Raw genomic sequence first — 27,849 nt, forward strand, 5'->3', positions numbered from 1 at the left:
TTATCCTACAAGTGTTGAAAACTGTTATGGTACAAATTTGAATATGAAAGTTGCTTTGTACTAGTTGTAGAAATAGCTTTAAAAAACAACAGTATATATGTGAATGCATACACATAACACTGTATATATAAAACAATATATACATAAATACACACACATAAAAATGGATGTAAACCTTGTTTTAAATTTTCATTGATGCCTAAAGTATCTTTTGGAACCTGTGAGACTTGAATTTATCTTGAATATAGTTGATGCAGTCCATTTTTCATTTTATACTAGAAGATGTTAAGACTCAGAAGCAAAGTAAGCTGTTCTTGGTCATGGAGGTAGTTGAGAGTAGTGATAATGTTAGGTAGAACCTTGATACTCGGATGCTTAAGGCAGTCTTCTCTCATTACAGTACTCTTTACACAGTTAGACATTACAGTTTGCAGAAGAAGATTGAGAAATGAGGACTTGATATCATGTTACAGAAGAAAAGATCATGTTTATTCCCTTTCCAAAGACTTGCTTTAGTTTTATCAAAATATTTGTATAATGTGTTTGCTGGTTACCTGAAATCCATAACATGTAACTAGATGTATTTCCAGAAGGAGTTTTCATAGCTAGTGTATGTAAACTTGAAAAAGAACTTTGTTACATATTTGACAACTTGAAATAAACATACTTGAAAATCTTGATAGCTGCTCAGTCATTTGAGTCTAAGCTAGAATTTTATTTCCTGTTTTTCAGGTCTCTTGATGTTTTAAGTGAGGATGTTTTGAAAGATCTTTCCACATTTTACCGAAAAATGGTAATATTTTTGTTTTCTCAGTACAGTTTTTATAAGCTAAGATATTACAGTAGTAGAATATTTTAAGGTGTGTCACTTTTGTTTATGTTGACTTTGTTTAACTCTGTGAGTTGTGTTACTGTACCTGTCTAAAACACCTGATGGTCTAATAAAGAACTGGCTAATAGCAAGGCAGGAGAATGGAGAGGCGGGGCTGGCAGTCAGAGAGAGTATATAGAGGGAGAAATCTGGAAAGGGAGATCGAGAAGGAGCCAGAGGTGGGGAGGACATCGGGGGTCAGCCACCCAGCTCCACAGCCAGCAAGCCAAGGAGTAAGATTTATGGAAGTAAGAGAATGGTAAAAGCCCAGAGGCAAAAGGTAGATGGGATAATTTAAGATAAGGAAAGCTGCCTAGGAACTAAGCCAAGCTAAGGCTGGGCATTCATAAGTACCTCATGTGTGATTCATTTGGGAGCTGGGTGGCGGGCCCCCCCAAAAAGAGTAAAAAGCAAAAAACAACATATTACCTTTCAAAACAGGGTATTAGACCAGACACAATGGAATAATTTTATAACAAACGCAAATACATAATCTTTTAGAAATTAGAACATAAACTTTCAAGTCCCATAGATAAGTGTGAAAATCAAAACTGAAGACAATAAAATTAACACATCTCTTATAATTTCTTTATAATAAAAATTGCTGTTTCAGAGTTTTAGTTACAAATGTCAGGACAGTACATACAGAGCATGGGTTCACATGACTCCTGAGAGATGGATCAGTCTGTACTTAATAAGAAAGCAAAGCTGCCTTTCAGCCCTCACCCCCAATGATTTTATATAAAATGCTTTTTATTGAATCTGTTAAAAAAAAATTCCCCATTGTATTTGAGAGTTATTAGGCATCCTAGGCGTTTCCTAGTTAATGTTACCACTTGACAGTATAAGTGACACGTTATTAGTTTTTAAAAATCTTTACCAATTTTATGTTTACTGTCTTTCATTCTGTAGATTCCAGCAATGGAGAGAAGAGTCATTACACCCTATCAAGATGGACCAGATATTAGCTACATGCAAGTAGATGATGGAGATGTCTTTTTTAAAGAAGAAATAAATATGGAACCAAATTACTCGTAAGCCCTGTTCTATTTTTTCTTTCCTTTTTCTTCTTCCTTACCCCGTGGGACACCTGACACTTTATATTAACATTGGAATTATAAATTGAGAAGTTCTGATATAGGAAGTATGAATGTGCAGTTCAGTTTTGATATAATACATAGTAATTATACATGGCTGATATTTTAAATCTAAACTGTTTAACATGTAAGTATAAAAATACTGTAGTCTTCAGACAGACAGACAGGTTAGTCAAGTGTGTTTGTCGTAATGGCCTCCTCCAAGCCTCCTGAAGTTACAGTAGACATTTGAAAAGGCGTGCTGCTTGCCCTAGACAGGAAGAGCAGCAGAGGTGCCAGCGGGGGTCAGGAGATGCGGCTGCTGTGGGCTGGAAAGTTGTGGCTCTGTAGTATTGACAGCACACAACTTGAAACAGTTCTGGAATGCTTGGCAGTTATGGTAGCCCAGCTCGTGAGGATTAGGACAAGTAGATGCCATCCTTTCCTGAACCCCATTCAGTCAGGTGACTGTCTCTCCTCCATCTTGTTGGAAGACTACAGACTTGTACTCAGGAGGCTGGACTAGAGAGCATTCAGAGAGGAATGTGACAGCCATAGATGGGGTTATATTTTCTCAGGAGTCCTCTCTGTAGACCCGGATTACTTCAGTAGATGGTGACTACACTAGCTTTTTGCATTGTGAGAAAATCCCTGAGAAAAACCAATTAAAGGTGAAAAGGTTTGCTTTATCCTCCAGCTTGTGAGGTTTGTCAATGCGCTGCTGGCTCCTTTGCTATAAGGCCGGAGGCAGAATGTCACAGCAGTGCCGGCGTGGCAGAGAGAAAACAAGGGACCAGGTCACAACACACTCTTCCCAGGAATGCTCCGGTGATCGATCGCGTTTCTCCAGCTAGGAACTTACTTCTGAATAGCACATTAAGATGTAAACTCATAAATTTGTTATTCCATTGATGAAATTGGACTCCTTATTATCCAAGTCTTTTCTTGTGACCCTGCTTTTGAACCTTACTCCATCTGGGACCACTTTGAATATATGAGTCTGTGGGAGGACATTTCATATTCAGACCCCAACAGTAATCCACAAAAATTGAGATTTGGGAGTCCATCACCAAAATGTGGGTCTAACAATTTTGACAACCTTTGCATAGAATAGATACCTAATTAGTATTTTAGGCTAATAACTTATTAGTATTTTAGGCTCATATCATAGAATTATCTGTGGGACAAATAACTTGGTAGGGTGAAGTCTTTGGACATTGAGGTCATCTATGATAGACAAATAGCTATACCTCATTGAAAAACTATTCTTGAGTTCTACAAGTGTTCTTTTAATTACTTTCTAAGCTTTTTTTCTGATGTGTGATATCATTTTGGACAATAGAAGTTAAACATAATATCCTTAAGTGTATAACATATATGATATTAATATTATAAAATGCATTAACATTGAGTTAAAATGATTCATATTAACTACCACAAAATGATATATTCACAGCTGGCTTGCATGACTATAGTATATAATGAGATGTTAAATATTTCACTAAAATAAGACAGTTGTTGCACTCACAGATACCTACTTTCCCTTTCCTGATTCATAGTACTTAATTCAAGCAATTAAACATTCACTCAGCTACTCTTAGAAAACCACCACAGGAGCTGAGGAGGTGCTTCCATGGGAAAGAACACTGCTGCACAAGCATGAAGGTCTGAGGTGGGACCTCAGCCCATTGTTAAAACCCAGGTCTGGCCATAGTCCTGGAAGTCCAACAGCACTCAGAGTTTAGAGGCAGGAGCCTAGGTGTTAGTGTGAAGTAACACAAGAAAATATTGAGAGAGCTTGTCTCCAGGGAATCCAGGAGAAGGTGATGGAGCAGGACCCCTGATGCCTTCACATTGTACAAACACGCATTCATCTCTCTCTCACACACACACTCACGCATGCACACACCAAATGTTTTTATTTGATGATTACAGTTAATGTAACTATGTACAGTGTTGTACTTTTTTTTTTGGTGAAGGCTTTTTTATGAGGAGATGGGGAGGAGGCTCAGTCTTTGGCACAAGTTTTCCTTATCGTAGGCAGGATGCTGTTCACTTCTCACTTCCTCGTGGTACAGATGTACGTCCTCTTTCTTGTCTTGGTGAACTTGAGGGTCCCTTTGCCCTTGGAGTTCTGGAGCAGCTCTGTAGTATGCTACATATATGTGACTAGGCCCATATCTCAGATCAAGTCTTAGTGAACTTGGGAAGTGCCTGTGGAAGTGAGTGGATCTCAAGCTGCTGCCATCACTTGGGAGCCCTTGTGGTGACTCCTGGAGATGTGGTGGCAGGGAACTCTCAGTGCTGCTCTTTGTTGGCTACTGTGGCCAACATTGTGTTTTTTTAACTTTAACGGTAATTCTGGGGCTAACGCACAAATAGATGACACTGGTGAGTAGCACGGTTAGTGATTTCCCCTGGTCTGCCTGAGCGTATGAATGGTACCTGCATGTCCTTATGTGGTTTGTGCTTGACCAAACGTTTTGCCTTTCGATTCTATGTTTGCCTTTTCCTAGGGAAACAATGTTCAAGAAGGCCAAAACAAGAGCTAAAAAGAAGCCACGGAAGCGCTCCGACAGTTCTGGAGGCTACAACCTTTCAGATATTCTTCAGAGTCCACCATCTACAGGTTAGTATGTTTGAGCATATTTCTGGTCTGTGTGTGGAGGTCAGCGGACAACTTTCAGGAGTGATTTCTGTCCTTCACCACTATGTAGGTTCCAGGGGTCAAGTTCAGGTCATCATGATTGGTGACAGAAGCCTTTATTTGCTGGTCCATCTGCCAGCCTTATTTTGAAGATTTTTTTATTAATTACTGAAAATATAAAAGATGCATGCAGGCACACACATGCACGCACACACACAACATTATGAACACCTTTATACTGTATTTAGACTCACTGTTAATTTATTGCCACAATTTCTTCCTTCTCTCCCTCCTACCCTTTCCTTTCTGTGGTGCTGAGGACTGACCCTGGGCAGCATACATGCCAGGCAGTTCCCTGCATTGTAGCTCTGTACAGACTGCGTCTTATGAGAAGCACAGTTGCTTGTTGCCCACAGTGGTCCTCTAACCATAGTGTGTGTGCATTAACAGAGCTGTTTTTAACTGATCTGATTGGAATACTTTGTAATATGCTGTTTCTCATAAATAGTATAGTAAGACTCTCTTAAGAACTCTCCTCTAAAACCCCCGATATCAGTATCAGATAGTTAACACGGTTGGTTAGCCTTACCTAGTGTTAGCGTCTGTATCCAGATTTTCATGAGTACTCAACAGTGTTTTCAGAGCTCTGTTTCAGCGTTCTCTCTTGTTCTATCAAGGATAACAGTGCCTTTGATGTTAGTGTCTCTTAGCTAGAACAGTATCCTCCCTGCTATTTGTTTTGTGCTGTTTCTCAACCGTTATCCTAGTTCTTTTATATAGTGTCCCTTGTGTTAGATTCATCTTACCTATATTTAAACTATGCAGAATGTTAATGGTTTCTTTAGATAAAATTGTGAAGTATGACCAAAAAGTAACGAGACTATAGTGTGGCTTTTGAGGTGGTAGGTGTGTCTGCGTATGGCAATCAGACATAATCTGGTGTAGTTTCTGTCACATCATTCACAGGCAGTCTACCCTGTGTATTGACTTGTGGTCCTTAGGAAAGATGGCTGTTATACAAGGCAAAGAAAGAATGGGTATTTGATATTTGTCACAACTAAAGGAAATAATGTTGAGAATAGTTGGTTTAAGTAATAATTGGCTTAAGTAAAAGATATTTAAAAGGGGAGATTATTTGCCTAGATTGATTTTTGAAGCATTAAAGGTAGGAATCAGGAGATATAGAAATGAGAAAGACACATCTTAGGGTCTTTCCAAGCATAGAATTCTGTGATTTTGTATTCTCTGTTGAATGCTTTACTTCTAGCCTGAAAACAAAGCATAGGTAGGTTGATAAAGAGTGAGTAAATGGTCAGACAGTTGTGAAACTGGGGCTCTTTCAGTTACCTAATGACTGAAGGGAAAAGTAGATACTAGATTTGCTTTAAAGAGTATGAATCAATTTGTGTGAGTGAGTGTGTGTGTGTGTGTGTGTGTGTAGTAGAGTCTTAGAGTCTCATGGACTAGGGAGTTGTTTAGTGGGTAAAAGCATTAGCTGTGCAAGTGAGGACCTGAGTTATAACCCTCAGAACCCAAGTAAAAGCTGGATGCAGAGCGAGAAGATAGGAAATCCCAGTGCACCTCTGGGAGATGAGACAGACAGTAATCCCTTTAATGCCACAGGCCAGCTAGCTTGGCCTGGTATACATGGCAGGCAAACAACAAAGAAATACTGCTTCAAAGAAGATACAAGGTGAGGACGGACACCCAATGTTATTATAATCTGATCTTAACACATTTGCTGTGACGTGTGGAGTCATGCTCACACATGTGGATATAAACACACACACACACACACACACACACACACACACACACACACACACACACACTCTTGACATTTCAAAACTGGAGGAGATTAGTGAAGAAATACTTTATGTCCCTTACTTTAAACTTTTCATTTAAACATCAGGGAATGGATCTGGAAAGTTTATGATGATCTGAGATAATGACAAAAGGAATAAATAGTATTTGCTCTCTTGAGTCAAGTTCCATATACATTCTGATGTTGCATAATTTCTGTGGCCCAAGTAGATAATGATGAAAGGGTGGAACTTAATTGGGGACCAAAAGGAACATTTGAGTACAAGCCATGTTTCATCAGAAACAATTGTGTAGAGACCTGACATGGATACTAATCCTTGAAGTTTGATGAGTGATCTTGTTGTTTTGACCAAAAATAATTGCTTGCCATGTCAATCATTTATTTGATTGTCTTGATTTTAATGGGTTTGGAAGCATACAGTGTTAAGTGTAATATATGAAATTAAAATTTACTTAAAATACCTATGAAAGTAGGAGAAAGTTTGGATGTCACTGCCAAGCTGTTTTTAGTAATAGACAAGAGAAGAAGGCTATGGTGTGTGGTGATCTCCTTAAAGGGATAACACTTTTCTGAATGTATAAGAGACAGCACATGTTATTTTTAATCAGTTGTATAGCTTTTATGGCTCAGATAATGTCTGCATCTTCAAGTTTCTTTTGGCACTTCATATAGATTCTAATTAATTTGAAATGCATGAATTATCACCTGAAATCAAGTAGAAGTTTATTTTGTAGTATGTGTGTGGTGAACCTGAACTTAGGGATAACAGAGGTGAACATTTAGGTCATCTCTGGGGGTAAGATAATTAACATTTTCAAATGACAGATTTTTTTGTACAGAAAACAAACTGATGAACCCTCCAACAGGCTGCCAGTGGGGTCAGTAGGAGCCTGTGTTCCTGGGCCGTCTGCTGGCACAGAGACCATTAGGTACTTCCTCTCTCACAGCTGAGCCATTGCCTCCCTGCAGAGCACAGCTGGAAAGGGACAGGCAGAGGTGGGGTTGCTGTGGAGTTGGTCACCTCTTCTCCCTCCTTACCTTTCTTGAGGAAGAAGTTAACCATCTCTTCAAAGCAAATGCTGTGGTGCTCTGTGTTGTTGAGATTGATGAGTTATTTGAGACTTAGGATGAATAAACAGTTTTGTTACTATCTCCTCCATGTTGATCTTTCACTTAATGTCTTTGTCACCGTAGCTTAACTAGTGTGCTGTTAGTGTGGTGAATATAATTTAAGTGTTAGTGTAGTCTGGAGCAATAAGCTGCTCGCTTTCCATTTGGCTCATTGAGTGAAATGCATATGTGCTTACTATGTGTGGTTACAGTTTATTTACTTTATTTTATTTTGCATTTTAGGATTATTGAAGTCTGGTAAGAACAATTCTGTGGAGTCTCTCCCAGAACTGTTGACCTCAGACTCTGAAGGAAGCTATGCAGGAGTGGGTAGTCCCAGGGACTTACAGTCGCCTGATTTTACAGCAGGATTCCATCCGGAGAAGGTCGAGGTTGGTCTGATACAGCATTCTTTCCTCACCACATGTTTGGATGTGCCCTTAGTTTTACCTCAGTTTTCATGATATTCTCTCAAAGTTTCAAATATTTTTTTGGTGTTAACAAAAAACTAAAACTAGTATGTATAATTTATATTTTCTTCCTGAGTTATATAATCCTTCTTTTTTTTTAAAAAAAAAACAGAGTTTCTCTGTGTAGTTTTAGTGCCTGTCCTGGAACTTGCTCTGTAGACCAGGCTGGCCTTGAATTCACAGAGATCTGCCCGGCTCTGCCTCCTGAGTGCTGGGATTAAAGGTGTGTGCCACCACCGCCTGGCTAATTATTCTAATTGTAGAAATTTTAATACAGTTTTCAATCCTTTATGATTTCATTTCTAATCCTTTTGCAAGTAAAATATATTGATGATAAATATATTGATATATATAATGTGGTATTATTCAATAGACTTTCAATATTATTCAATGGAAAGTATATTTGTAGCTAAATTCCAGAAACATTTTAAGAAGTGGCTATTAAAATGAAATAAAATTTATCAGAGAGAAATGATTTTGAAAGTAAGCCTAGTTTCAGATGTCGTGGTCTCTTTTTTACCTGGTGCTAACGGACATAGCCAGCCGGAAGCTGTTGTGCCGGGCTGGCTGGCTGACTTGTTCACAGCTGCAGCGCTCCTCCTGGGCTTACCTCTGAGGAGGCTTTCTTCTCGACGTCCATTAATACCTGCTCCGCAGCTTTTCCTTACAGGAAGGAAAATGGTTACATGTTTAGAAACTGAGTCATTTTCCTACAACCTTTGCCACATTCACAAAACATATTGGAACATCTGGGAATTTCTGAGACTATAAATTTATTCTTACAAAGTGTTCAAGTTTAATGCAGATGTTTGAAGAAATTGTTGTTTTCATAAGGTTAATCTGAAGGCCAGTGAGGTGTCAGGAGGGTGAAGGTGCGTAGGGAATGTCTTGTGAGGATAGAGGAGTAGTACACATGCCATTTAAGACCTCCCCGAGCCTTTTCTAATAGCTGTGACCCAAAGGCCCCTGAAGTGTCAGTATTAGTTACTTTCATTTTATTTAAAATGCTACATCATAGAGTAGATTATAAGACATTTGTACCACAGTTTCATGTCTAAAGTGAATTTTCTTTCTAAAATAGGAATTTTAAAATTCTATTTCATACCTTATATGTACTACTTTTATTGTCATTTTGTTTGCTCTTTGTCGGAGTAGAATTTTAAGGTGTGCACTTACTTTCCTGTGTGCGCAGCAGCTTGTAGTAAGTGATGAGGGTGAGCAGGCTAGGTGGTGGGCCTGGAGACAGACATGGCGAGTGCTAGCTGATCCGGTGTCACTGACTATCACGCTCAGCTACTAAGTTAGATGCTTGCCATTACTACTTGGGTTCTCCTTTTTCTCACAGGGGAAAGCTAAACCATATGTGAATGGTACACCTCCTGCATGTGCTAGGGAAGATTTAAAACCATGGGAAAAATCACCAACGTCTAAATCTGCTCCGCAGTTCATTCCCAGGAACAGCGTCGACACTGCAGGCTCTTCCAGTTGGGTTGCTGGCTCTTGCAGGTAGGATGTCCTTTTTTTCCTCTTACTTGTTTATTTATGTAAAATGAACTTTTTCCATATAATATATTCTGGTTATGGTATCCCCTCCCTTATCTCCCCTCAGATCCTCACCCACATTCCCATCCTTCCAACTCCATGCCTGCCTCCTCTTTCTTTAGACAACAAACAGGCAACAAACAAACAAAAAAATCAGCAGAATTGAAACAAAAAGAAAAACCATAGGAAATACACATAATAGATACATACACACACACACACCTATAAAAACACAAAATCAGAAACCATAATAATACAAGCAAAAGACACGAAACATTTTAAAAAATGCTCAAACAAAGCAATATAAGACAAAACATCTACAAAATCACTATTGATTCATTTTATGTTGGTCATGTACTACTGGGCATGGGGTCTGCCCTTAAGAGTGGTTTGTTTCCCTAGTGAGATTCCATTGGAGAAAACTAGTTTTTGCTTTGCAACCATTTGTCAGTTGGAAATATGAAATACATATGTAATAAGTGAATTATTCTTAGCTATATCATAGGTTTCACTTGTATCAGAAACTATTTCTAGAGATTTTTTTTTTCCCCTAACAGTGCAGCTCCCATACCCCTAAGGGCCTCTTTTTTTCCCCTTAGAGTACAGAGGGATCTGGGATATGTCTTCAGTATTGCTGAGCACCCCCATACTTTTTGAAAAGTGCCTGTTTTTGTTAATAATAGATGGTAGTAACGATTTCATTTGTTTTTGAAAATGAAATGATTTTCAGCCTCATTCATCTGTAGTGATAAAGATTTTAATTAGAATTTTAGTGAGTTCTTTTGCCTAATTTAGATGATCTAGGACTCCTTTTGTTTTGTTAGAATAACTTCAGGTTATTGCTCAACTTGAAGACTTCAGATTATTTGGTAATGTTATATATGTATCTATGAGAGTAGCTGTCATTCAGAATATCTTTTTTTGAGGGTGCCTGAAGCTAACAAAATGAATTATTAGTCTATAAGTTAATTATCAGTCTTATATATAATTTACCGATTCAGTTAAGTTCGGTGTTGGGCATTATAGGTAATGAATGCTGTTTTTTTTTTGTTTTGTTTTTGTCTTTTAGTCCTGTGAGTCCTCCTGTTGTGGATTTCAGAACCATCATGGAAACAGAAGAAAGTAGACAAAAATATGGCGCAGCACCAAAGTTAAACTTAGGGTTGGTTAAAAAGAAAAAAAAAAATTAAGACAAAAGACCATGTTGTGTTGTATTTCTGTCCTACAGAATTGGAACAACATACTGGATCTTTCCTATTATTTTTGTGCAGTTGATACAATAGTTATAAACCCTCCAATAGGTACCTTAGCCTCAGTACTGTTTGCTAGCTGTATGCTGATGATTGAGTTGGTCTGATGCTCTAGTGCATTAGAGTCAGTGTTACATGCCAGAGGGCTAGGGTACCGTTGTCACTGCAGTGATTGTCATGAAGTTTTATTTCTGAAGAAATGCACAAGCCTGATGCGAAGTTGTTTGAAAAGAATGCTGTTCTGGGGGCTCATGTTTAACCACTGTTTGATCATCAGCAATATAAACTGAAACTTTAACTTTTGAAACTTAATAGAAAACATGTTACGATGACCTTGATTAAGCAGACATTAATGCTGGGGGGTTTAATTTTGTTTTGAGCATAATGATTTCTTAGGAAACTAAGATTTCTTAGAAGCAGTGAAGCCAGTAGAAATAATTGGTTTACCCTAATTTAATTTTTAGGAAAATTATTTCTCATGGAGTCAAACTTTCTCAGAGGCAAAGGAAAATGATTGCATTGACCACCAAAGAAAACAATTCAGGAACAAACAGCATGGAACCAATTCTAACAGCTCCTTCAAAGTCCCCCAAGCCAGCGAACGCATGGTATGCTCTTGTTGTTAAAATTACAGAGGTCTTCCCTTGGCTTCAGTGGTGGTTCTTGGCTTCTGAGTTTCCCCTGCATGTGTTTCTAAAGTCCTTTTAAATATTTCATTTCCCCTATTGGCTTTTAACTTAAATGTTGGAACTTGTGCAGTACAGACTTCTAAAGTATTTTTGTTTTATTATAATTTTAGATGTATTAACAACATGGTTTCAAGAGAGTGGATTTACTTTTTACTTTTGGATGTCATTCTTGCCATCCTATAGTATCTGTTGAAAAGAGATTCAGTGTTTCATTTTAAAATAAAGAACAAATAGACTAAAATTTCAAAACCGCAAGCTTGGTCTTCAGTAATCCGATCTTCTAGTCCTTGTGTGTGCATCCTTGGTTGTCTCACACGGGACAGCCAAAGCAGCGTCCGTTGTCCAAGCTGTGCTGTTTGACTTTGTGTCACATCATGGCGGTTTGAGCCGTCACAGTCTTCCCGTGGTGGCCACATTGCTAGGAATCATCTCCAAAGATGAGCTGTGTAAAATGTTGTTTTTGCTTCCTTCCTAGTTCCCCTTTTTGGAAACTCATTTCATAATGCTTGGAACCCAGTTTAAGAGAAAGGTGCATGGATAGAGGGAAGGGACAGGAGAATCCTGTCTCAGGATTTAGGGGGATTCCGTCAGTGTTCATGCCTGTCACTCTGTTCCTGAAGGGTTTTTTGTTTTCTGTTTCCCCACCACCGAAAATGTAAATTATTTTGAAGAGAATAGCAAACAATTGATTTTCTTCTGAAGGTCGCTGGTAGAGCTGTCAGGGCCTGCCAAAGGTAGCAATAGATGTGAGGCATTGTCAGTGAGAAGGGAAGCAGAGAGACAAGAAATGGGAAAACCCAGCTAAGAGTTAAGGAGATTTGAGGTGGCACTGAGGTGTTTGTCTAAACACAGGCGAAATCTGGTTGAAAACCACTGTTGCGATTCCGGATGTTACTGTAGTCTGAGAGAAGCTGTTAAATACTTGAGGATACATTGGGCTTAATGTTGTGGATTTTGCTGTGTCATCACTTGGCTTATTTTAAAAGCCAGCAGTAAACAAGCATAGGGAGTTTCAGGATTTTTCCTGGCAACATCTTTCTTGGCGTCTGTGTTCTGTGGTCTGTCTCGTTTGCTGTGGTGCTTTTTGGCCTTTATATAGTGTTCATGATTCAAATACTATGATAGATCCATCTACTCTGTAAATGATTCTGTGTTTGGCATGTATGAATCAGAAATCTGTGTCTACACACTGTAAGAATATTCATATTATCAGTACTGCAGTACCTAAAACCTAGTACAGCCTTGTCATCTGTCATTGATGAATGGCTAAACATTTTTAGAAAGTATAATACTGCAGAATAATGAAAGAAGTATGACTAAATATAACCATAGCTGGATCCTAGCAATATATTAATATAGGAAGTCAAAAAGTCATACTGTATGGCTCATTCATAAAACATTAAAACTAGCGTTTGATTAAACACTGCCCTTTGCTTCAGAGGTCTCTGTTATGGTTCATTTTTATGTCTTGCTGCATAAGTATGTTGGTTCTTTTGCTTTTGTGCTACAGTTGGAAATACTGTGTGCCTGTGTGTATAACTATGATTCCTTGCAGTCTCCCTTTTAGGACCCCACATATGTTGGTGATCTTTGGTATCTTTTCCTCATCTCCAGAGTTCTTAGTTTTCTAACGGGCGTCTTCTGCTTCTGCTGACAAACCTGCATATTTAGGTGCTGGTATTCTGGAAGCTGGTCAGGGTAAGGAGGTTAGCGCTGGTGCTGGGTTCTCAACATTTGGTATAGATTTTCACATGCTTTACCATTTCAAGTTGAGACGACACATAGCACACAGCTTATTATTCCTGTTTTCCATTTGACTTGTGACTTCAAATCAACTTTTCCTTGTGCTAAGGTAGGTGATATCTGGTAACCCAGCCACACCACGGTCTGGTTCCAAGGGTGTCTCCAGCAGACAGGAGTTTGTGGGGTTTGGTCCTACTAATTCAGTCTTCCTACACACTCAGACCAGTTGTCCCTGTAGCTGTCTACTGCTGCGCTCGTGCTGGCTGGCCTCAGGATGCTGTGGCATTATGTCTTTATTCTGATTATTTTTGTGTGCCCCTTATATGGGATCTTAGTGAAAGTAATGAGGTATTTGAAACCTCGGATGTTGATGTTCAAATTTAGTTGACTCTCTTCTCCAGTAATCACTAGCAGCATGAGCTGAGCTCCACATGGATGGCACTGTCTTCCTAAAATGCTCAGGGAATCGGCTATTGCTTATTAAGGAGAGTTCTAGGAATAAGGGGAGAAAAATGCTGTTAAGTTTGGCAGAAATATGAAGATATTTTCTTTGAAAAATAATTGTGCCATGATCAAATACAAAACTTAAGTGCAAACAAATGAGTGATTAATTTTTATATCTTATCAAGACAATTTATATAACTGACCAAATATAGATTATTTTGACTTCTAAGTAGAAGTGAATCTACTGAATTCATTTATTAATATGATTGAAAATAAGTGAATGGTTTATGTTTAATGTTCTTTTATAATTTTAGACTCAACTACATTTCATCGTAAAGATTTTATTTATTTATTTACTTTTTGGTGCTAGAGATTGAACCCTAGGACCTTAGGTGTGCAAGGCAAGCGCTCTGCCATTGAGCTGTGCAGCACTCCTTTAGGATCTTTCAAAAACTGCTTTTCTATGAAATTCTTTAGGATATATTATACATTGCTTGAATTTATACTCATTAAACACTAAACTGAAACAACTTTTAAAAATGTATATGCAAGTATATATGTGAAGATCTCTATTTAGAATAATATACATAATATGAGTGTAATAGGCTTTAAGGCTATGTGGATTTTATCTTAAGTTATTGGCACAGACCAGTGTTGTTGTTGGTTTTTGCTCTTTTGTGGGACCTGCCACCCAGCTCCCAAATAAAGCACACACGGAGGCTTATTCTTAATTATAAATGTCTGACCTTAGCTTGGCTTGTTTCTTGCTAGCTTTTCTTAAATTATCCCGTCTATCTTTGGCCTCAGGGTTTTTATCTTTTTCTATTCCTGTATACCTTTTCTTTCCTTCTCACTCCATGTCTGGCTGTGTGCTGGGTGGCTCTTTGGCCACTGAAGTCCTCCTCATTCCTCAGTCTCTTTCTCCCAGACTTCTCCTTTTATATATTCTCTCTGCCTGCCAGCCCTGCCCATCCTTTCTCCTGCCTTGCTATTGGCCATTCAGTTCTTTATTAGACCATCTTTATTTGGCACAGTAACACAGCTTCACAGAGTTAAACAAATGCAACATAAATAAAAGAAACACACCTTAAAATAATATTCCCCAATATTACTTGTTAGAAATTTAAAGAATACATTTATATAAAATAATTAGTTAATGGTTAGTTTTTAGGAACTTTGAGGCATGTTTTAGGATAAATTGAAATAAATATTAGTTGTTGAGTGATTTTCTTTCTTGAATTAGTATATGTCTGTAAAGCTTAAATTGAGCTTAAGACAAAAAATGAATATAATATGCTGCTTTTGATAGATTTATAATTGTTAATTATGTACAAAATACTTAAAATACAGTTAATCAGGCTGGAGAGATGGCTCAGTGGTTAAGAGCACTGACTGCTCTTCCAGAGGACCTGAGTTCAATTCCCAGCAACCACTTGTAATTCCTTACAACCACTTGTAATGAGATCTGGTGCCCTCTTCTAGCCTGCAAGGACACATGCAGGCACAATACTGTATACATAATAAATAAATAAATCTTTAAAAAAATACAGTTAATCACATTATTCAATATAATACATAATTTGATTTTTAAGTCAGACACATGTGCTGTGAAAACATGTGTAATGCATGGTGAATGCTCCTGAGATACTATCCCTTGTACAAGCTAGTTGAAAAGTAATTGGTAGAGTTTAAATTATATTCTAGTTTAGAAAGTAGAAAATAAATCTAAAGTTAGCATTTTAACCTGATTTGTTAGGCTATCTTTACAGAATGTATTTACGATAGTAGTGATTTTTTTTTTAGCTACTTACATTTCATTATCTATGGAATCACCTAATGAAATTTTACTTTTGTAAATGTTTTTATACTTGTCATTAGATTAATGTTAAATGTGCAGTTAATTAAAGCACAAATGAGCCTGCTAAATCTTACACTGTGGTTGTGGTAGTGTTTACTGGTCTAGTCACATATCCATGCAATAACTCTCTAAGTTCCCAAGATATAGTTGTACCCCTGCTACCTACAGTTGGCTTTGGCCATGGAAAGTGCTAAATAGAATGGGGTTTTGCCTTAGAATGGAGTTCTAGCCAGTTGAATTTTAAAACTAATGTGAAACATTGAGTGTGTGTGGGATCTGGGCACTTTTCATTTTCTAATGTTTTACTTGGCGAAATATATTTTTCACTATCATCTTGTGGAAAATATATGGTCTTTGTGGCCTGGCGTGATGTTTGAATATAAAATTCTTTTGAGCTAGCTTATATAAAATAATTGCAGTTATTTAGCCTTTTTGACCTGGAAATTTTATTTATTAAAGTTTCTGAGGCTAAGGAACAGAATCTTGACTAATTTTTGTATGGATATAAATTTCTGCAACTATTTCTCCATAAATTTTCTGTGTCTTTTAGGATAGAAAATAGCCAAGGCCCAACTTCAGAAAGAAAAATTGTGGGAAACAAGACTCTGTTTTACATCTGGGCATAACCAATGGAAAGGGCTGGGCTTGCTCAGACTGCCGAATTAGCTGCTTTATAGGTGGTTACCGTGCACAGTTAATGAGTGTGTGTGCTTAAGATATTCTCTAACTGCTCTTGGTACTTTTTAGTAGTTTATTATCCTAAGCAAAGAACTGTTTTTGTCTGGAAAGAACCTGGCAGGGTGTATGCTGTTTACTACATGTGGGAATTCCTAACTTCATGAGTGAATTTGACAGCTTGTCTTTTCATAGTAGGAGTTACAGAGTTCCTAGATTTAGAAGCAAGCTGTCAGGATCTTCAGCAGTGTTCCCAGTCACTCATGGTTCCTGTCCTTTGTGCTGTCCGTCCCTGTAGATGTGTGTGGCTTAGGGCTGAGGCTGCAAAGGAAATGAAGGTGGTTCTTCCAAATGGACTTTGGATTTTTGGTGTGTGTGTGTGTGTGTGTGTGTGTGTGCGCGCGCGCGTGCGCGCGCATCTTGAGTACAAAATTTTTATGATAAAGTCAAATTCAGATTAATTTTTTTTAAGTTTTTTTAAACACAAATACTTTATTAGTTCATGGTTCTAATACAAATTTCTAAAGAAATTATTTTGTCTCCTACTGCTTGAGATTTTATTTATAATAACTGACCTTAAAGAGGGACCAGTATCTGCTGATGAAAGGGTTTGTTGCTGGAACTGAATGTGGGTCTAACCTAGACCCGTTACTGAATTTGTTAGGTCTGTGTCCTCTCTACTCCACTGCCGTGAGAAGTGTCTGTCAGCATTGAAATTGGGGAGCGTTAAGTTCTCAGACTTTTTCCAAAATTATTTGTTTTATCTTTTGCATGTTTACACGAATTTTGTCAAAAATAAATATATTATGAACAGATAAAAGACTGATGGACTTTTGTTGGTAATTATCTTAAATTTAGTGTGCTCCGAATCACGAGCATAGTAAATCTTAGGGTTGTTTCAACAGTTTTCGTAATGTACAAATATATATATATATATTCCTAAGTATTTTGTTTGTGAAGCCTCTGTTGACTGAATCATACAATTTTTTCATAGGATTTTTCTCATCCTGTCATCTTAATATGATGAATTATATATATTGATTGACTTTTTGTGTTGTTTTTAGTGTTCCTAAAATAAATTCCTCTTCTTAATTGTATATTGTTGGTTTTATAAATTACTCAACATTAGTGTCACTCTAGAACATGCTCACTGGAATAGTCTCTTTAACCGTGCGCCCTTCTTGTCCCAGAGCCAATGACTGGTCATTTTCTTTGTTGTAGTGGATTAGTTTTACCTACTCTAAAACATAATGCAATTAGAATATATGTAATTGGAATATTATATGTAATTTCAGTAGAATTGGAAATAGGTGCATTTTCTGGTTTCTTCCACTTAGCCTGTTCTGCAGATTTACCTCTGTTGGGTATATGAACATTTAATCTTTGGTAATAGATTTTTTTAAAAAAAATATATTTGCCCATGCCATGTAAATTGTCACTTTTCTCCATTGAGTTGTTTTCAGTAGTTCCTCGTTACCTTTATAATCCCTGTGGTGCATTGTATTATCTTGTTCCATAGCGTATTTTCCCTACAATGCAGCTTTAGTGTTTATTGCCTGGTTCAGGGGTCTTGGCTCTCATCTAACACAGTCAAGGCCTGTTTATGGCTTCAAAGTTTTGTTGGAGATGTAGGCTGGCTTGACATTTTTCTTTTTCTTGGTGTGTTAGTGACTTCTTTCTACTGCTTTTTCTGAGACAAGCTAGTTATATTCATATTCTGATGTATTTCTGTGTCTGTTTTCAGAGCACCCCACATCACCAGCACCAAACACACGTGAGCACATGCATGTGTACACACACACACACACACACACACACACACACACACACACACCTTTTCTGGTCTTGGTATCAAACTCAGGGCCTCTTGCATGCTAGGCATTCTGTACCACTGAGCTAAATGTGTTGGCCCTCCAGCTTTTCCTTTTATCTTTAATTTAAAGCAAATTTTTAGTTTTTTTTTTTTTTTTTTTTTTTTTTTTTTTTTTTTTGCGTTTGGCTTTGGAGTTTGCTAACATTTTTTAATCTTTAAATTTATGTCTCCTACCAATTGTGAAAAGATTTTGGTCATTGTCTGATTTCCGTTTTTGTCTTCTGTATATCTCCGCTGGTTCTGGTTCTCCTGTAGGGAAAGATTAGCCACTTAATGTCTCATAACCCACCAAGGCTGACTTAAATTAGTGGCAGTCATCTGTTTGTTCTCCATATTCAACAATTCCAATGATTTATCCTTTAGTGACTTTCAGTCTGCAAGTCCATCCAATTAACTGTTTTTAACATTGTGTTTCACTTTTGAAATGCCATTGTTATTTTATCATTTCTTTTTCTCTGCTGCATTATTTATGTCATTTTATTCATCCTGTCTGAGCTAGGGTTTCTATTGCTGTGATAAAACACCATGACCAAAAGCTACTTGGGGAAGAAAGGGTTTATTTCTCCTTAGCAGTTCAACATTCACAGTCTTATCATTGAGGGAAGTCTGGGCAGGACCTCAAGGCAGAAACTGAAGCAGAAGCCAGGGAGGAATGCTGTTTATTGGCTTGCTCAGTCTGCTTTTTATGCAACTCAGGACCACCTGCCCAGAGTTGGTACCACCCATAGTGGGCTGCACCCTCCCTCATCAGTTATTGATCAATGAAGTGTCTGACAGACTTGCCAGTCTTACAGCGACATTTTTTCAATTAAAAGTCCCTCCTTCCAAATTACTCTAGCTTGTGTCAGTTTGACAAAAAGCTAGCCAGCACACATCCCAACATAAATTTGTTGCACAACTATAGTAACTATTTTAGTATCCTTGCTAATTTTTAATATCTAGAGTTTATCTCCAGCTCAGGTATCTAGTAATTCCTTTTTCTTATGGCATAATTTTCATTGGTGCAAAGTTGACAAAATTCCAGTACCACATTGAAAGTTATAATTAAATCACTGTATATTCTCCTCTCATTTTTTTGCATACGCTTTGAATAGTCATTTAATGAAAGTGTTTTCTAGTGTCTTAGTTTGTTTTTCTTTGCTGTGTTAAAGCAATGACCAGGACTAACTTGGGGAAGTAAAGGTTTGTTTGGTTTACATGTCCCAGGTCACGGTCCATGGAGGAAAGGGCTTGGTCCCCATGGTTTAGGACCACCTGCCCAGGGTAGTCCAAAAGTGGGCTGGGCCTATCTGCATGATTAACTAAAGAAAGCCCCTCACAGATTTCCCTACAGGCTAGCCAGATAGAGATGTTTTGTCAGCTGAAGTTCCCCCTTTCAGGATGATCTTAGCTTGTATCAAGTTGAGCAAAAAAAATTAAGTATATCATGTCCTTTTCAGGCATGCACACTGAAACTCTGTTGGAATAAACAGTTGTAGGAGAAGAAAAAAAAAAAACTGTGAAGCTCGTCTGTCTTTAAATGTTTTTGTTGAAAAATCTATGAAATTGGTTTTTATATTTTTTTATTCTTTGACAGTTTCATGCTACGTATTATCTCCTTGTAATGCCCCTTTGCAAAGTGTTTTTAACATGCTCTTTGCTTTCTTCTGCAGGGCTTCTCTGCACTCACCTTCATCCAAGTCATTCCGGGATTTCCTACTAGGAGACAAAAAACCTGTTACCGGCCATAGTTCAGGAGATCATGTCAAAAAAGTTGGTTTGAAAGGAATCGAAAACTCTCAGGCCCTAAATGTTGTGAGGTAATAAATTCAAAACTATATTTTCTACCTTAAAATATTCTCTGGTGACTTCTTGTTCTGAAATGATGTTAAAAATGTATAGGGCATATGTTATAACTTCTTGTAATTCAGGATTAAAGTTAAAAAGTCCATTTCCTCTTTCTTTTTATTTTTACTTTTGGTAATGCTTTTGAAGATATTTGCTTATACTAAATGTCATGTTGAAGCCATAGTTTGGAGTTTTGGCATATATCTACAGCCATGATGTGGTCACATATACTGAAAGGAGTGAATATAATCACTGCTCCAGAGTCTGCCTCATGCTCCTTTTCCCTAGCAGTTACCCATTAATTTCTGACAATCTAGAGCTTGTATACTTTCTAGAATTTCATGTTAGTGGAAGCCATACTGTTATAGTATCTTTGAATTTCTCTTGTTCAACTGTCCTTCTTTCTATCACCTTAACTGTGATTCCAACTCTTCATAGTCTGTTTAGTTGAATATTTTAAAGGGTCTTACTTCCTTTAGTTAGTAAGTTCTTGTTACTTATTTCTGTTACGTGGTTATAGTTGTTGCTAATGATTCTTTTGTTTGTTTTGGAAACAGGATCTTAGTATATAGTTCTGGCTGGCCTGGAATTTGCTATGTAGACCAGGCCAGTCTCAAATTCATTGAGCTCCACCTGCCCCTACCTGTGCCTCCTCAGCGGCTGGGATTATAGATGTGAGCCAGCTTATTGTCTGATGTATGTGTGCTGCATTTGTTTTTGTAGCAGTATTACTAAAGCAAGGATGATGTCTCTCTTTGCTGGTCATTGCACACATATATTTAGAATGGGCATTTAATGAATATTTGGTGATTGAATAAATAAATGAATTAAAACTGTAACTCTTTTTCAGGTGATATTTGTTTTAAATGTCATGAATTGGGTATCTCTGATGCACAAATTTGAAAGTATAAAAATTAAGTTTATTTTTTATAGTATTTTACATTTTGAATACTAGCAGTGTCCATTAGGATTTTAATTCTTCACTGAATATGTTGCCATTGGTCATGGAACTCAGAAAAATCTTAAGGACCTGTGCTTTGCTCATTGGTCACTAGAGTGTGCTATCACATTGGAACTTAACTGTGAGAAGTATGTGCTGTTGTGTGACTTTGGAAGCTTGAGTTGAGAGATCATGTGTCAATAGCTTGATGGTTGACGTGGGAACTAATTTTTATGTAGATGGTTCTCACTAATAAGGATATGGAAAAAAGCATAGGTTGTGGGTTGTGTTTCTTGTTTTATTTAACCATAGAAAACATGTAATTCTCCAGTAAGTTTTTTTCAAAAAGGACATATAAAACACAGCAGACAAAAACAATACCAAATTATGGGATACCTGGCAGGGGCACAGCATTGTACTGACTTCTGTTGGGCGTATATAAACCTATAATGTGCAGGACCTCGCCTTACTGGATTTGAGGTCTGGTTAATAAGTGAGACTGTGTAGACATGAAGTTCAACGCCAAGGCAGAGTAAAGGACAATGCAGTGCAGCATGGAAGAGGACCTGGCAAAGGGAGAGTCAGACATGCTGGAAGTAAGGTAGAGAACAGCTGTGGCTGCTGCAGACCTGACCGTCCTGCTCTACTGTGGGACGGTGGGAACAGCAGAGTAACAGGCCATGAAAAGAGTTATCCTTTTGATGTCACAGGCTCGGGAATGCCAACTGAGATCTTTAAAGAAAACATTGACAGATAGGAGAAAAGACAGCATTCACAGGAAACAGTGGGAGAAAAGCAGGAGGACAGGAACGCAGGTGGTCCTCAGGGGTTAGAGTGTAAGCATCGGACTCAGCTGAGGAGGCTCTGCACACCACACATTATGTCTTAATTGTACAAAATGGGACTTAAAAAAATGCTTCGCCTCCAAGGCAATGGCAAGCAAAGAAAGGCAGTGTCCTCTGGGGATATTAAAGTGCAGAAGGGAAGGATTTTGTGTTCTGTTTTAGTTCTTTGTTCCGTGTGGTTGTTGTTTGTTTTTGTTTTCCTTTCACCTAAATAACTGTGTCTCTGCACTGGGAAATGTGAGCTGTGCTTCTAATCACATCAAAAACTATTCCTGGAACAAAGTTACTGTTATTGTTATATTAGTTTTAGTATTAGGTAAATTTTTAAAATAAAGGTAGTATAAAATCTTATAAAAAGATATTTTCTAAACAAAAATAGCTCAGTTAACTTCTAAAATTGACAGTACCTTTTAATTTAAACAAAAATCTTTAAAGAATATTTTAGATAACCTTTTGGTAGTTTTTAAGAAGGCTAATTATATACAGATTGTATATTGGAATGTCTGGTTTTGTTTTTATATCTGAAGCTTACTAATTTTATATTATTTGGAAGCTTAGAACTCTTAAAAATACTAGTTGTTTTATTTAATGGCTTTCCTATATTTTATGATGAAATTTTGATGGACTCCCAAGTTTTTTGGATAAAGAAATGATTAATATAATTATCCATTAAATATTATTAGTGGAAAGAGTTGTGGGATTATAATATTATGAAACAAATTTTTGCCGTTTTAAAATTTTTGGAGGACTTGCTCTCTTACATTAAACCTACAGTCTCCAGATTGATGTTTCAGCATCACATCATAGCCCTTTCTGAATGTCATATATGAAGTAAGGGCCACAATACTATATCATACAAACCTACTGACACTTCTCATAAAATATGAAATGTTATGTAGAATTGTTAGTCTTTGGTTTTGGTTTTTGTTAGTCTTTTGTTTTTTTGGTTGTTTTTTTTTTGGTTTTTTTCGAGTCAGGCTTTCTCTGTGTCGCTTTAGTACCCATCCTGGATCTCACTCTGTAGCCTAGGCTGGCCTCGAACTCACAGAGATCTGCCTGCCTCTGCCTCCCGAGTGCTGGGATTAAAGGCGTGTACCACCATCGGCGGGCTGGAATTGTTACTTTTAAAGCTTTAGTTTACATTGATTTAATAGGCCCTGCGTTTGAAACCTCCTTAGACTGGTAATTTTCTTTTGTTAGCCAGCAACACACCATTTTTTTTAATCCTTTATTTGCTAATATTAATTGTAGAAAATAGCAGATTTCCCTGTGACGTTTCCATATATAACTGTTGTACTTTGATCATGTCTACCCTTTATTCCTCTTCAATAGTTGTTAACTACTGATTTACTATAGTTATCTAACAACTAAGTAATTATCGGTTCTACATTATTTGTGCATCTTTGAAAGTGTCAATACATTTTAATTGGTTCCCAGAACCACCAGGATAATTTTCAGCATCTGAAGTGTGGTTGTTGAATGAGTTGTCTCCAATAGACTCAGGCATTTGAATACTTGGGTCCCCACCTGGCAGTACTGTTGGGGGAGGCTTAGGAAGCATGGCCTTGGAGGAAGGATGTCACTGGAGGCAAGCTTTGAGAGTAACTTGGGCCATTTCCAGTACACTCTCTCTGCCTCCTGTTTGTGATTGAAGATGTGAACTCTCAGCTTGTTCTAGCTATCATACATACTCTCTCTGCTCTGCCATCATGAATCATAAACCTTCAGATCTACAAAAGAGGGTAACATAAATGGGAAATAGTCTATATTCTGATGGAATTAACTTGGATGGAGAGTAAATGCAACTTCCCTTGGTGAAGTCTTTGGGACGATCTCACAAGTCAGGTCAGGGCTAGAGCAGAGTCTTGCTAGGGTGTTAAAACACAATAAAAGAACAAGTGTGGGCAATGCCTTCATGTATTAGTCTCTTTTCTATTGTGATAAAACTCCATAACCAAGGCAGTTTACAGAAAAAGGTTTATTTATGTTCCAGAGACAGAAACTCTTTCGGATCATGTCCTATTTCCTATTCTATCTGTCATCTAGAGCTTATCATCTAGAGCATATCAACAGTATGTTAGTACTGAGTGCTAGTTATTCACACAGGCCTTCATACTTCTCATGTATGCCTGATTACCATATATAATGATGTATGAACATCATTAGAAAAAGACTGCTTCTTACGATGCTTTCCCTGTGTGGTTCAATTCTCTGCAAATTCCTTTGTTTGCTTGTTTTTCTTAAACTATGTCTGAGTGCAAACAGTCATTTGTCTCTGAGTTAGAAGCTTATGGCTCTGCTGTATCTATTAATAAGTAGTGTTACTAATATTACTGAAAGCCTTAATCCCAATTTTTGGAATTTGTTTTGCAGATGTTCAACTCATGGAACTCCAGGACTAGAAAGCAATCATGTTTCTGATTTTCCAATTCTAGAGAGTCCCAAGTAAGCTTAATTGATTACCTGTGGGCCTCAAAAGCTAAGCTGGTGCTATACATTGACACAAATACATGTTTAAGAAATGGATAATTGGGTAGTTGAAATTACTAGACTGTATTATTTGAGTATTCTCTTTAATAAATAAGAGTTAATTATATCATTTCTGTTACACCTTTACTTTTTAGAATTTTCTAAAATTTTATCTGTAATACTTATTTAAGTAAAATAATAATAATTTTCCTTTTCTGTGTTTTTACTCACCATTCTGTAATTTCTACAAAAGTGTCCGGGTTACATTATGGAATAGTCCCTGGGGTGGGGGACAGCATTGCTAAGTAATATCCATAGGAAATTGTACATGCAAAACTCTGAGGACATGAATGAAAGTTGTTGTTGTCATCCTTCCAGTCCCTGGCTGTCTTCCTCACTGGCTGCTCCCACGGCAGTCGCTCCTGTCACTTTTGCGTCTATCATAGAAGAAGAGCGGCAACAAGAAGCCGCACTCATCAGAAGTCGGGAGAAACCCTTGGCTCTCATTCAGGTGAGGGACACACTGGCGGGCTCCAGCTCGGCCAGGACTGCTCTCTGTTTCAACCCGAGGCCCATGGGTTTGGTTGTTATTTGTTGTATTTTTGAGGCAATGTCTAACTCTCTAGTCCAAGCTGGCCTTGAACTCCTGGCTGTCTTCCTGCCTCTGCCTTCCAAATGTCACATTATTGGTGTGGCACCACATCCATCCACAGGTCTGTAGGACATTTTATTGACTGGCTTAGAGCATTTGACTAGATCTACTATAAAAATTTAAGTGCATGTAAGTCTAGACTGAAATATCCATTAACTTAAGTCATTAATTGGAGTTATTCAGGATAATTTGAACTAGCACGTTGCAATCAGGTTTCTATTTTTAGTATTGGCAATGCTCTGGGCTGTTCTAAACTTTAAAAGAATTTGATGGTGTTACTGCTCTTCTCAGTTGCTACTGAAGCTTATAGATTATAGACAACAGAGACCATCTTGGGCTTAATTTATGAAAAAGAGGATTTATTTGAGAGATGGAAGATTTCACAGACATATCTGAAAGATTAGAGAGGCCGGCTGGGAAAAGATAAGCCCCAGGACAGTGGAGAGGGCAAAAGCAAGTTGTAGAGGAATGTGCAGTAGCAGGAAATACCTCACGGGGTGAAACTGCTACCATGAATGGATCCCAGAAAGTCAATTCCATTTCTTTTCCCTTAACTTAAGCTTCAAATTGAGGGGCTGGCAGACGGCTCAGCAGCTCAGAACATGTATTTCTCTTCTCGAGGACCTGGGTTTGGTTCTCAACACTAACTAGCATTGGTTAGCTCACAACCGTTTAACTCGAGTTCTAGGAGTTCGGAAGTTCTCTTCTGACCTCCCAGGACATTGCACACAGGGAGTGCACAGCCATGCACTCAGTCACTCACACACGCACATAACAATTTTGAGAAGAGATTCGAATTGCAGTGAGAACAGGTATCTGATTATTCCAGCTCAGACTCAAGGTTTCTAGCAAGGCAGTGGGACTAGAAAGGTTTCTGATTCAGTTCTGCTGTGTTGTATCTATGTAAAGTCTCAATTTCTCCAAAGGAAGTCAGAACACTGCTAACCCCACTAATGTGTTCTACTTAAAAGAATGAAGTAAATCTTCTTCACTTCTTTCTCCCAGGTTGAGGAGCATGCGATACAAGACTTGCTGGTTTTCTATGAGGCATTTGGCAACCCTGATGAGTTTGTCGTCGTGGAGAGGACACCGCAGGGGCCTTTGGCAGTGCCTATGTGGAACAAGCACGGGTGCTAGCTCACTGGAAAGAGGAGGCTGCTGCCGAGGTTGTGATTGCTGCACTGACATGAAGAGAACCCGTGCACAAGTGTTGGGACATGTTTGGTAGCACATTGCTCTAGTCAGAGCAGATGTGGATATGATTTCTTCCTGTAGTTTATAATGTTTGTATGACTAATGAGAAATTTTTCAAAATTGTGATTTTAGTAGCTTTTATGTGAAGATGTGTCAGGAAAAATGTTAGGTTAAGGTTGGTTGGATTGTTTACTCTAAATTACCTTAAACAGGAAAATATGGGTGAAGTGTAAAGTTTAGGAATGATCCATTAAAATATTTTTTTTTCATTTTAGAATATGGAGTAATTTAGAAGAGTTTGCCACATATGTTTTTAAGTAAGACATTGATGAGATTAAGGCAGGAGCCTCAGTCATTACTTCTAATCCACTACTGGCCAGAATGTTCTGTTTGCCACAGTGGATGTGTCTTTTGTTGCTTTTTCACTGGGCTGTTAATGTCTTAGGCCTCTTTAAAGTTGGACCTGATGAAATGCTGTGTTCTTCCTAACTGCTCTGGACATTTTGGTCAAGAATCATCACTTCTTGGGAGATTTGGATTCATGAATTTTTGTTGGGTGGGAAGGTGGCAAGAGAGGTCATGAATGCCTAATTGTGAAAGAGTAAGTTTCTTCAATGTTGGGATTTTCCAAAACAAACATAGGATTGCTGAGGAGTTTGCAGAGTGATTGTTTACAGTTCCTTCTTAGTGCTGTGTGATCAGAAGTTCTGTGAGCCGGGATTATATGTGGACATGTCAGTTTTGATTATCTTCTTTATAGTATGCTGTTTGGTTTGTTTTTGAGTGTTTAAAATGAAAAGAAAAACATTATTAAAATGTGTGCTTTGGTGTGTAGGTAGAATGAGAATGTCAGTGCCTGAGTTCTGGGAGAGAATCCCTGGGCACATGTAGGCAGTTCACCGCTTGACTTCAGTTGATGGGAAATTGGCTGAAGCTAACTCAGTGTTTCAGTTCAGTTCCACCCGCAAGCAGCAGATGTGTAAGCAAATGTGCAATAAAAAGTAATCTTGATCCACTTCACTACTAATGTGTGTCTGATTGAAACCTTGAGGAAAGAATTTCTAGCTATTCCTAATTATTTCCCTCATGTGCCACACTGATAGCCAGCCATTGTATATTTTTATTCTGCTAAAAATCCTGTTTTGTATTCCATATGTTTGAGTAATTGAGGAAAAATGACTTTTACGATGCCTTTTTGATATCAGTAAAGAAGCTTTCCAAAGTCATAGGCTTACTGGAAGCTTTGATACTCAGAAGAAGAATGTAAGTGGTGCTTTTCTCCTGTCTTCCATGCCTGTGATGCATCTGCAGGAGTCCTTGTTGCAGATGGAAGGTGGGAAGGAGGAGCTGGGGCTGACAAGCTTGGGACCCTTGTCATTTCTTATAAACCGTGACCACATTGCTTATACTTTATGGTCTGTTTTATGTAGTGAGCTACTGTATAAAATTTTATATGGGAAGAAAGTCTCCTGCAAGAAAAGTGGAAGATAAGCCCTGCTGTGAACTCTAGTTTTTCATGAATGAGTCCATGAAGATGACATCTGTTATATTGCCTTGAAAACCCAGGAGGATGATGGTAGTTTTTCCTAACAGTACCTTCTTCCTGTAGTAACTCATCCATCTCTAGTACATAGATTCAAGAGAATCCAGTAGAACTGAAGAAAGTCTGTGAGTCATCAATTGAAGTGATCAATGGGATGGAGAGGCCCTTTAAGACTCACAGACCCAGTGCTGGAGTCTAGAAAGGTGATGGTGTAAGAAACATTGGGCTGGGGGAATGAGGACCAGCAGCAGAATGTGCTGAAAGTTTGTGAAATCAAGAAACTGCAAGTTAAGTCAAGTGAAGTTG

At 37.9% G+C, this 27,849-nt stretch overlaps 1 protein-coding gene across 2 annotated transcripts in view; it reads left to right on the forward strand.

The window, feature by feature from the left end:
• The window catches only part of Ibtk (inhibitor of Bruton tyrosine kinase), a 63,648-nt gene extending 36,628 nt beyond the window's left edge, over positions 1–27,020 (forward strand). For both annotated transcript variants that reach the window (XM_006983727.4, XM_006983728.4), the window contains exons 19-29: positions 733–793; positions 1,784–1,905; positions 4,464–4,576; positions 7,773–7,921; positions 9,345–9,505; positions 10,611–10,703; positions 11,256–11,399; positions 19,726–19,872; positions 24,059–24,130; positions 24,533–24,665; positions 25,812–27,020. In XM_006983727.4, the coding sequence (XP_006983789.1) occupies positions 733–793; positions 1,784–1,905; positions 4,464–4,576; positions 7,773–7,921; positions 9,345–9,505; positions 10,611–10,703; positions 11,256–11,399; positions 19,726–19,872; positions 24,059–24,130; positions 24,533–24,665; positions 25,812–25,943 (1,327 nt within the window). In that variant the 3' untranslated portion in view covers positions 25,944–27,020. The remainder of the gene's footprint in view (positions 1–732; positions 794–1,783; positions 1,906–4,463; positions 4,577–7,772; positions 7,922–9,344; positions 9,506–10,610; positions 10,704–11,255; positions 11,400–19,725; positions 19,873–24,058; positions 24,131–24,532; positions 24,666–25,811) is intronic.
• The last annotated feature ends 829 nt before the right edge of the window (positions 27,021–27,849 follow it).

Source organism: Peromyscus maniculatus, chromosome 7 (assembly GCF_049852395.1).
Source record: "Peromyscus maniculatus bairdii isolate BWxNUB_F1_BW_parent chromosome 7, HU_Pman_BW_mat_3.1, whole genome shotgun sequence".
Classification (NCBI taxonomy): domain Eukaryota; kingdom Metazoa; phylum Chordata; class Mammalia; order Rodentia; family Cricetidae; genus Peromyscus; species Peromyscus maniculatus.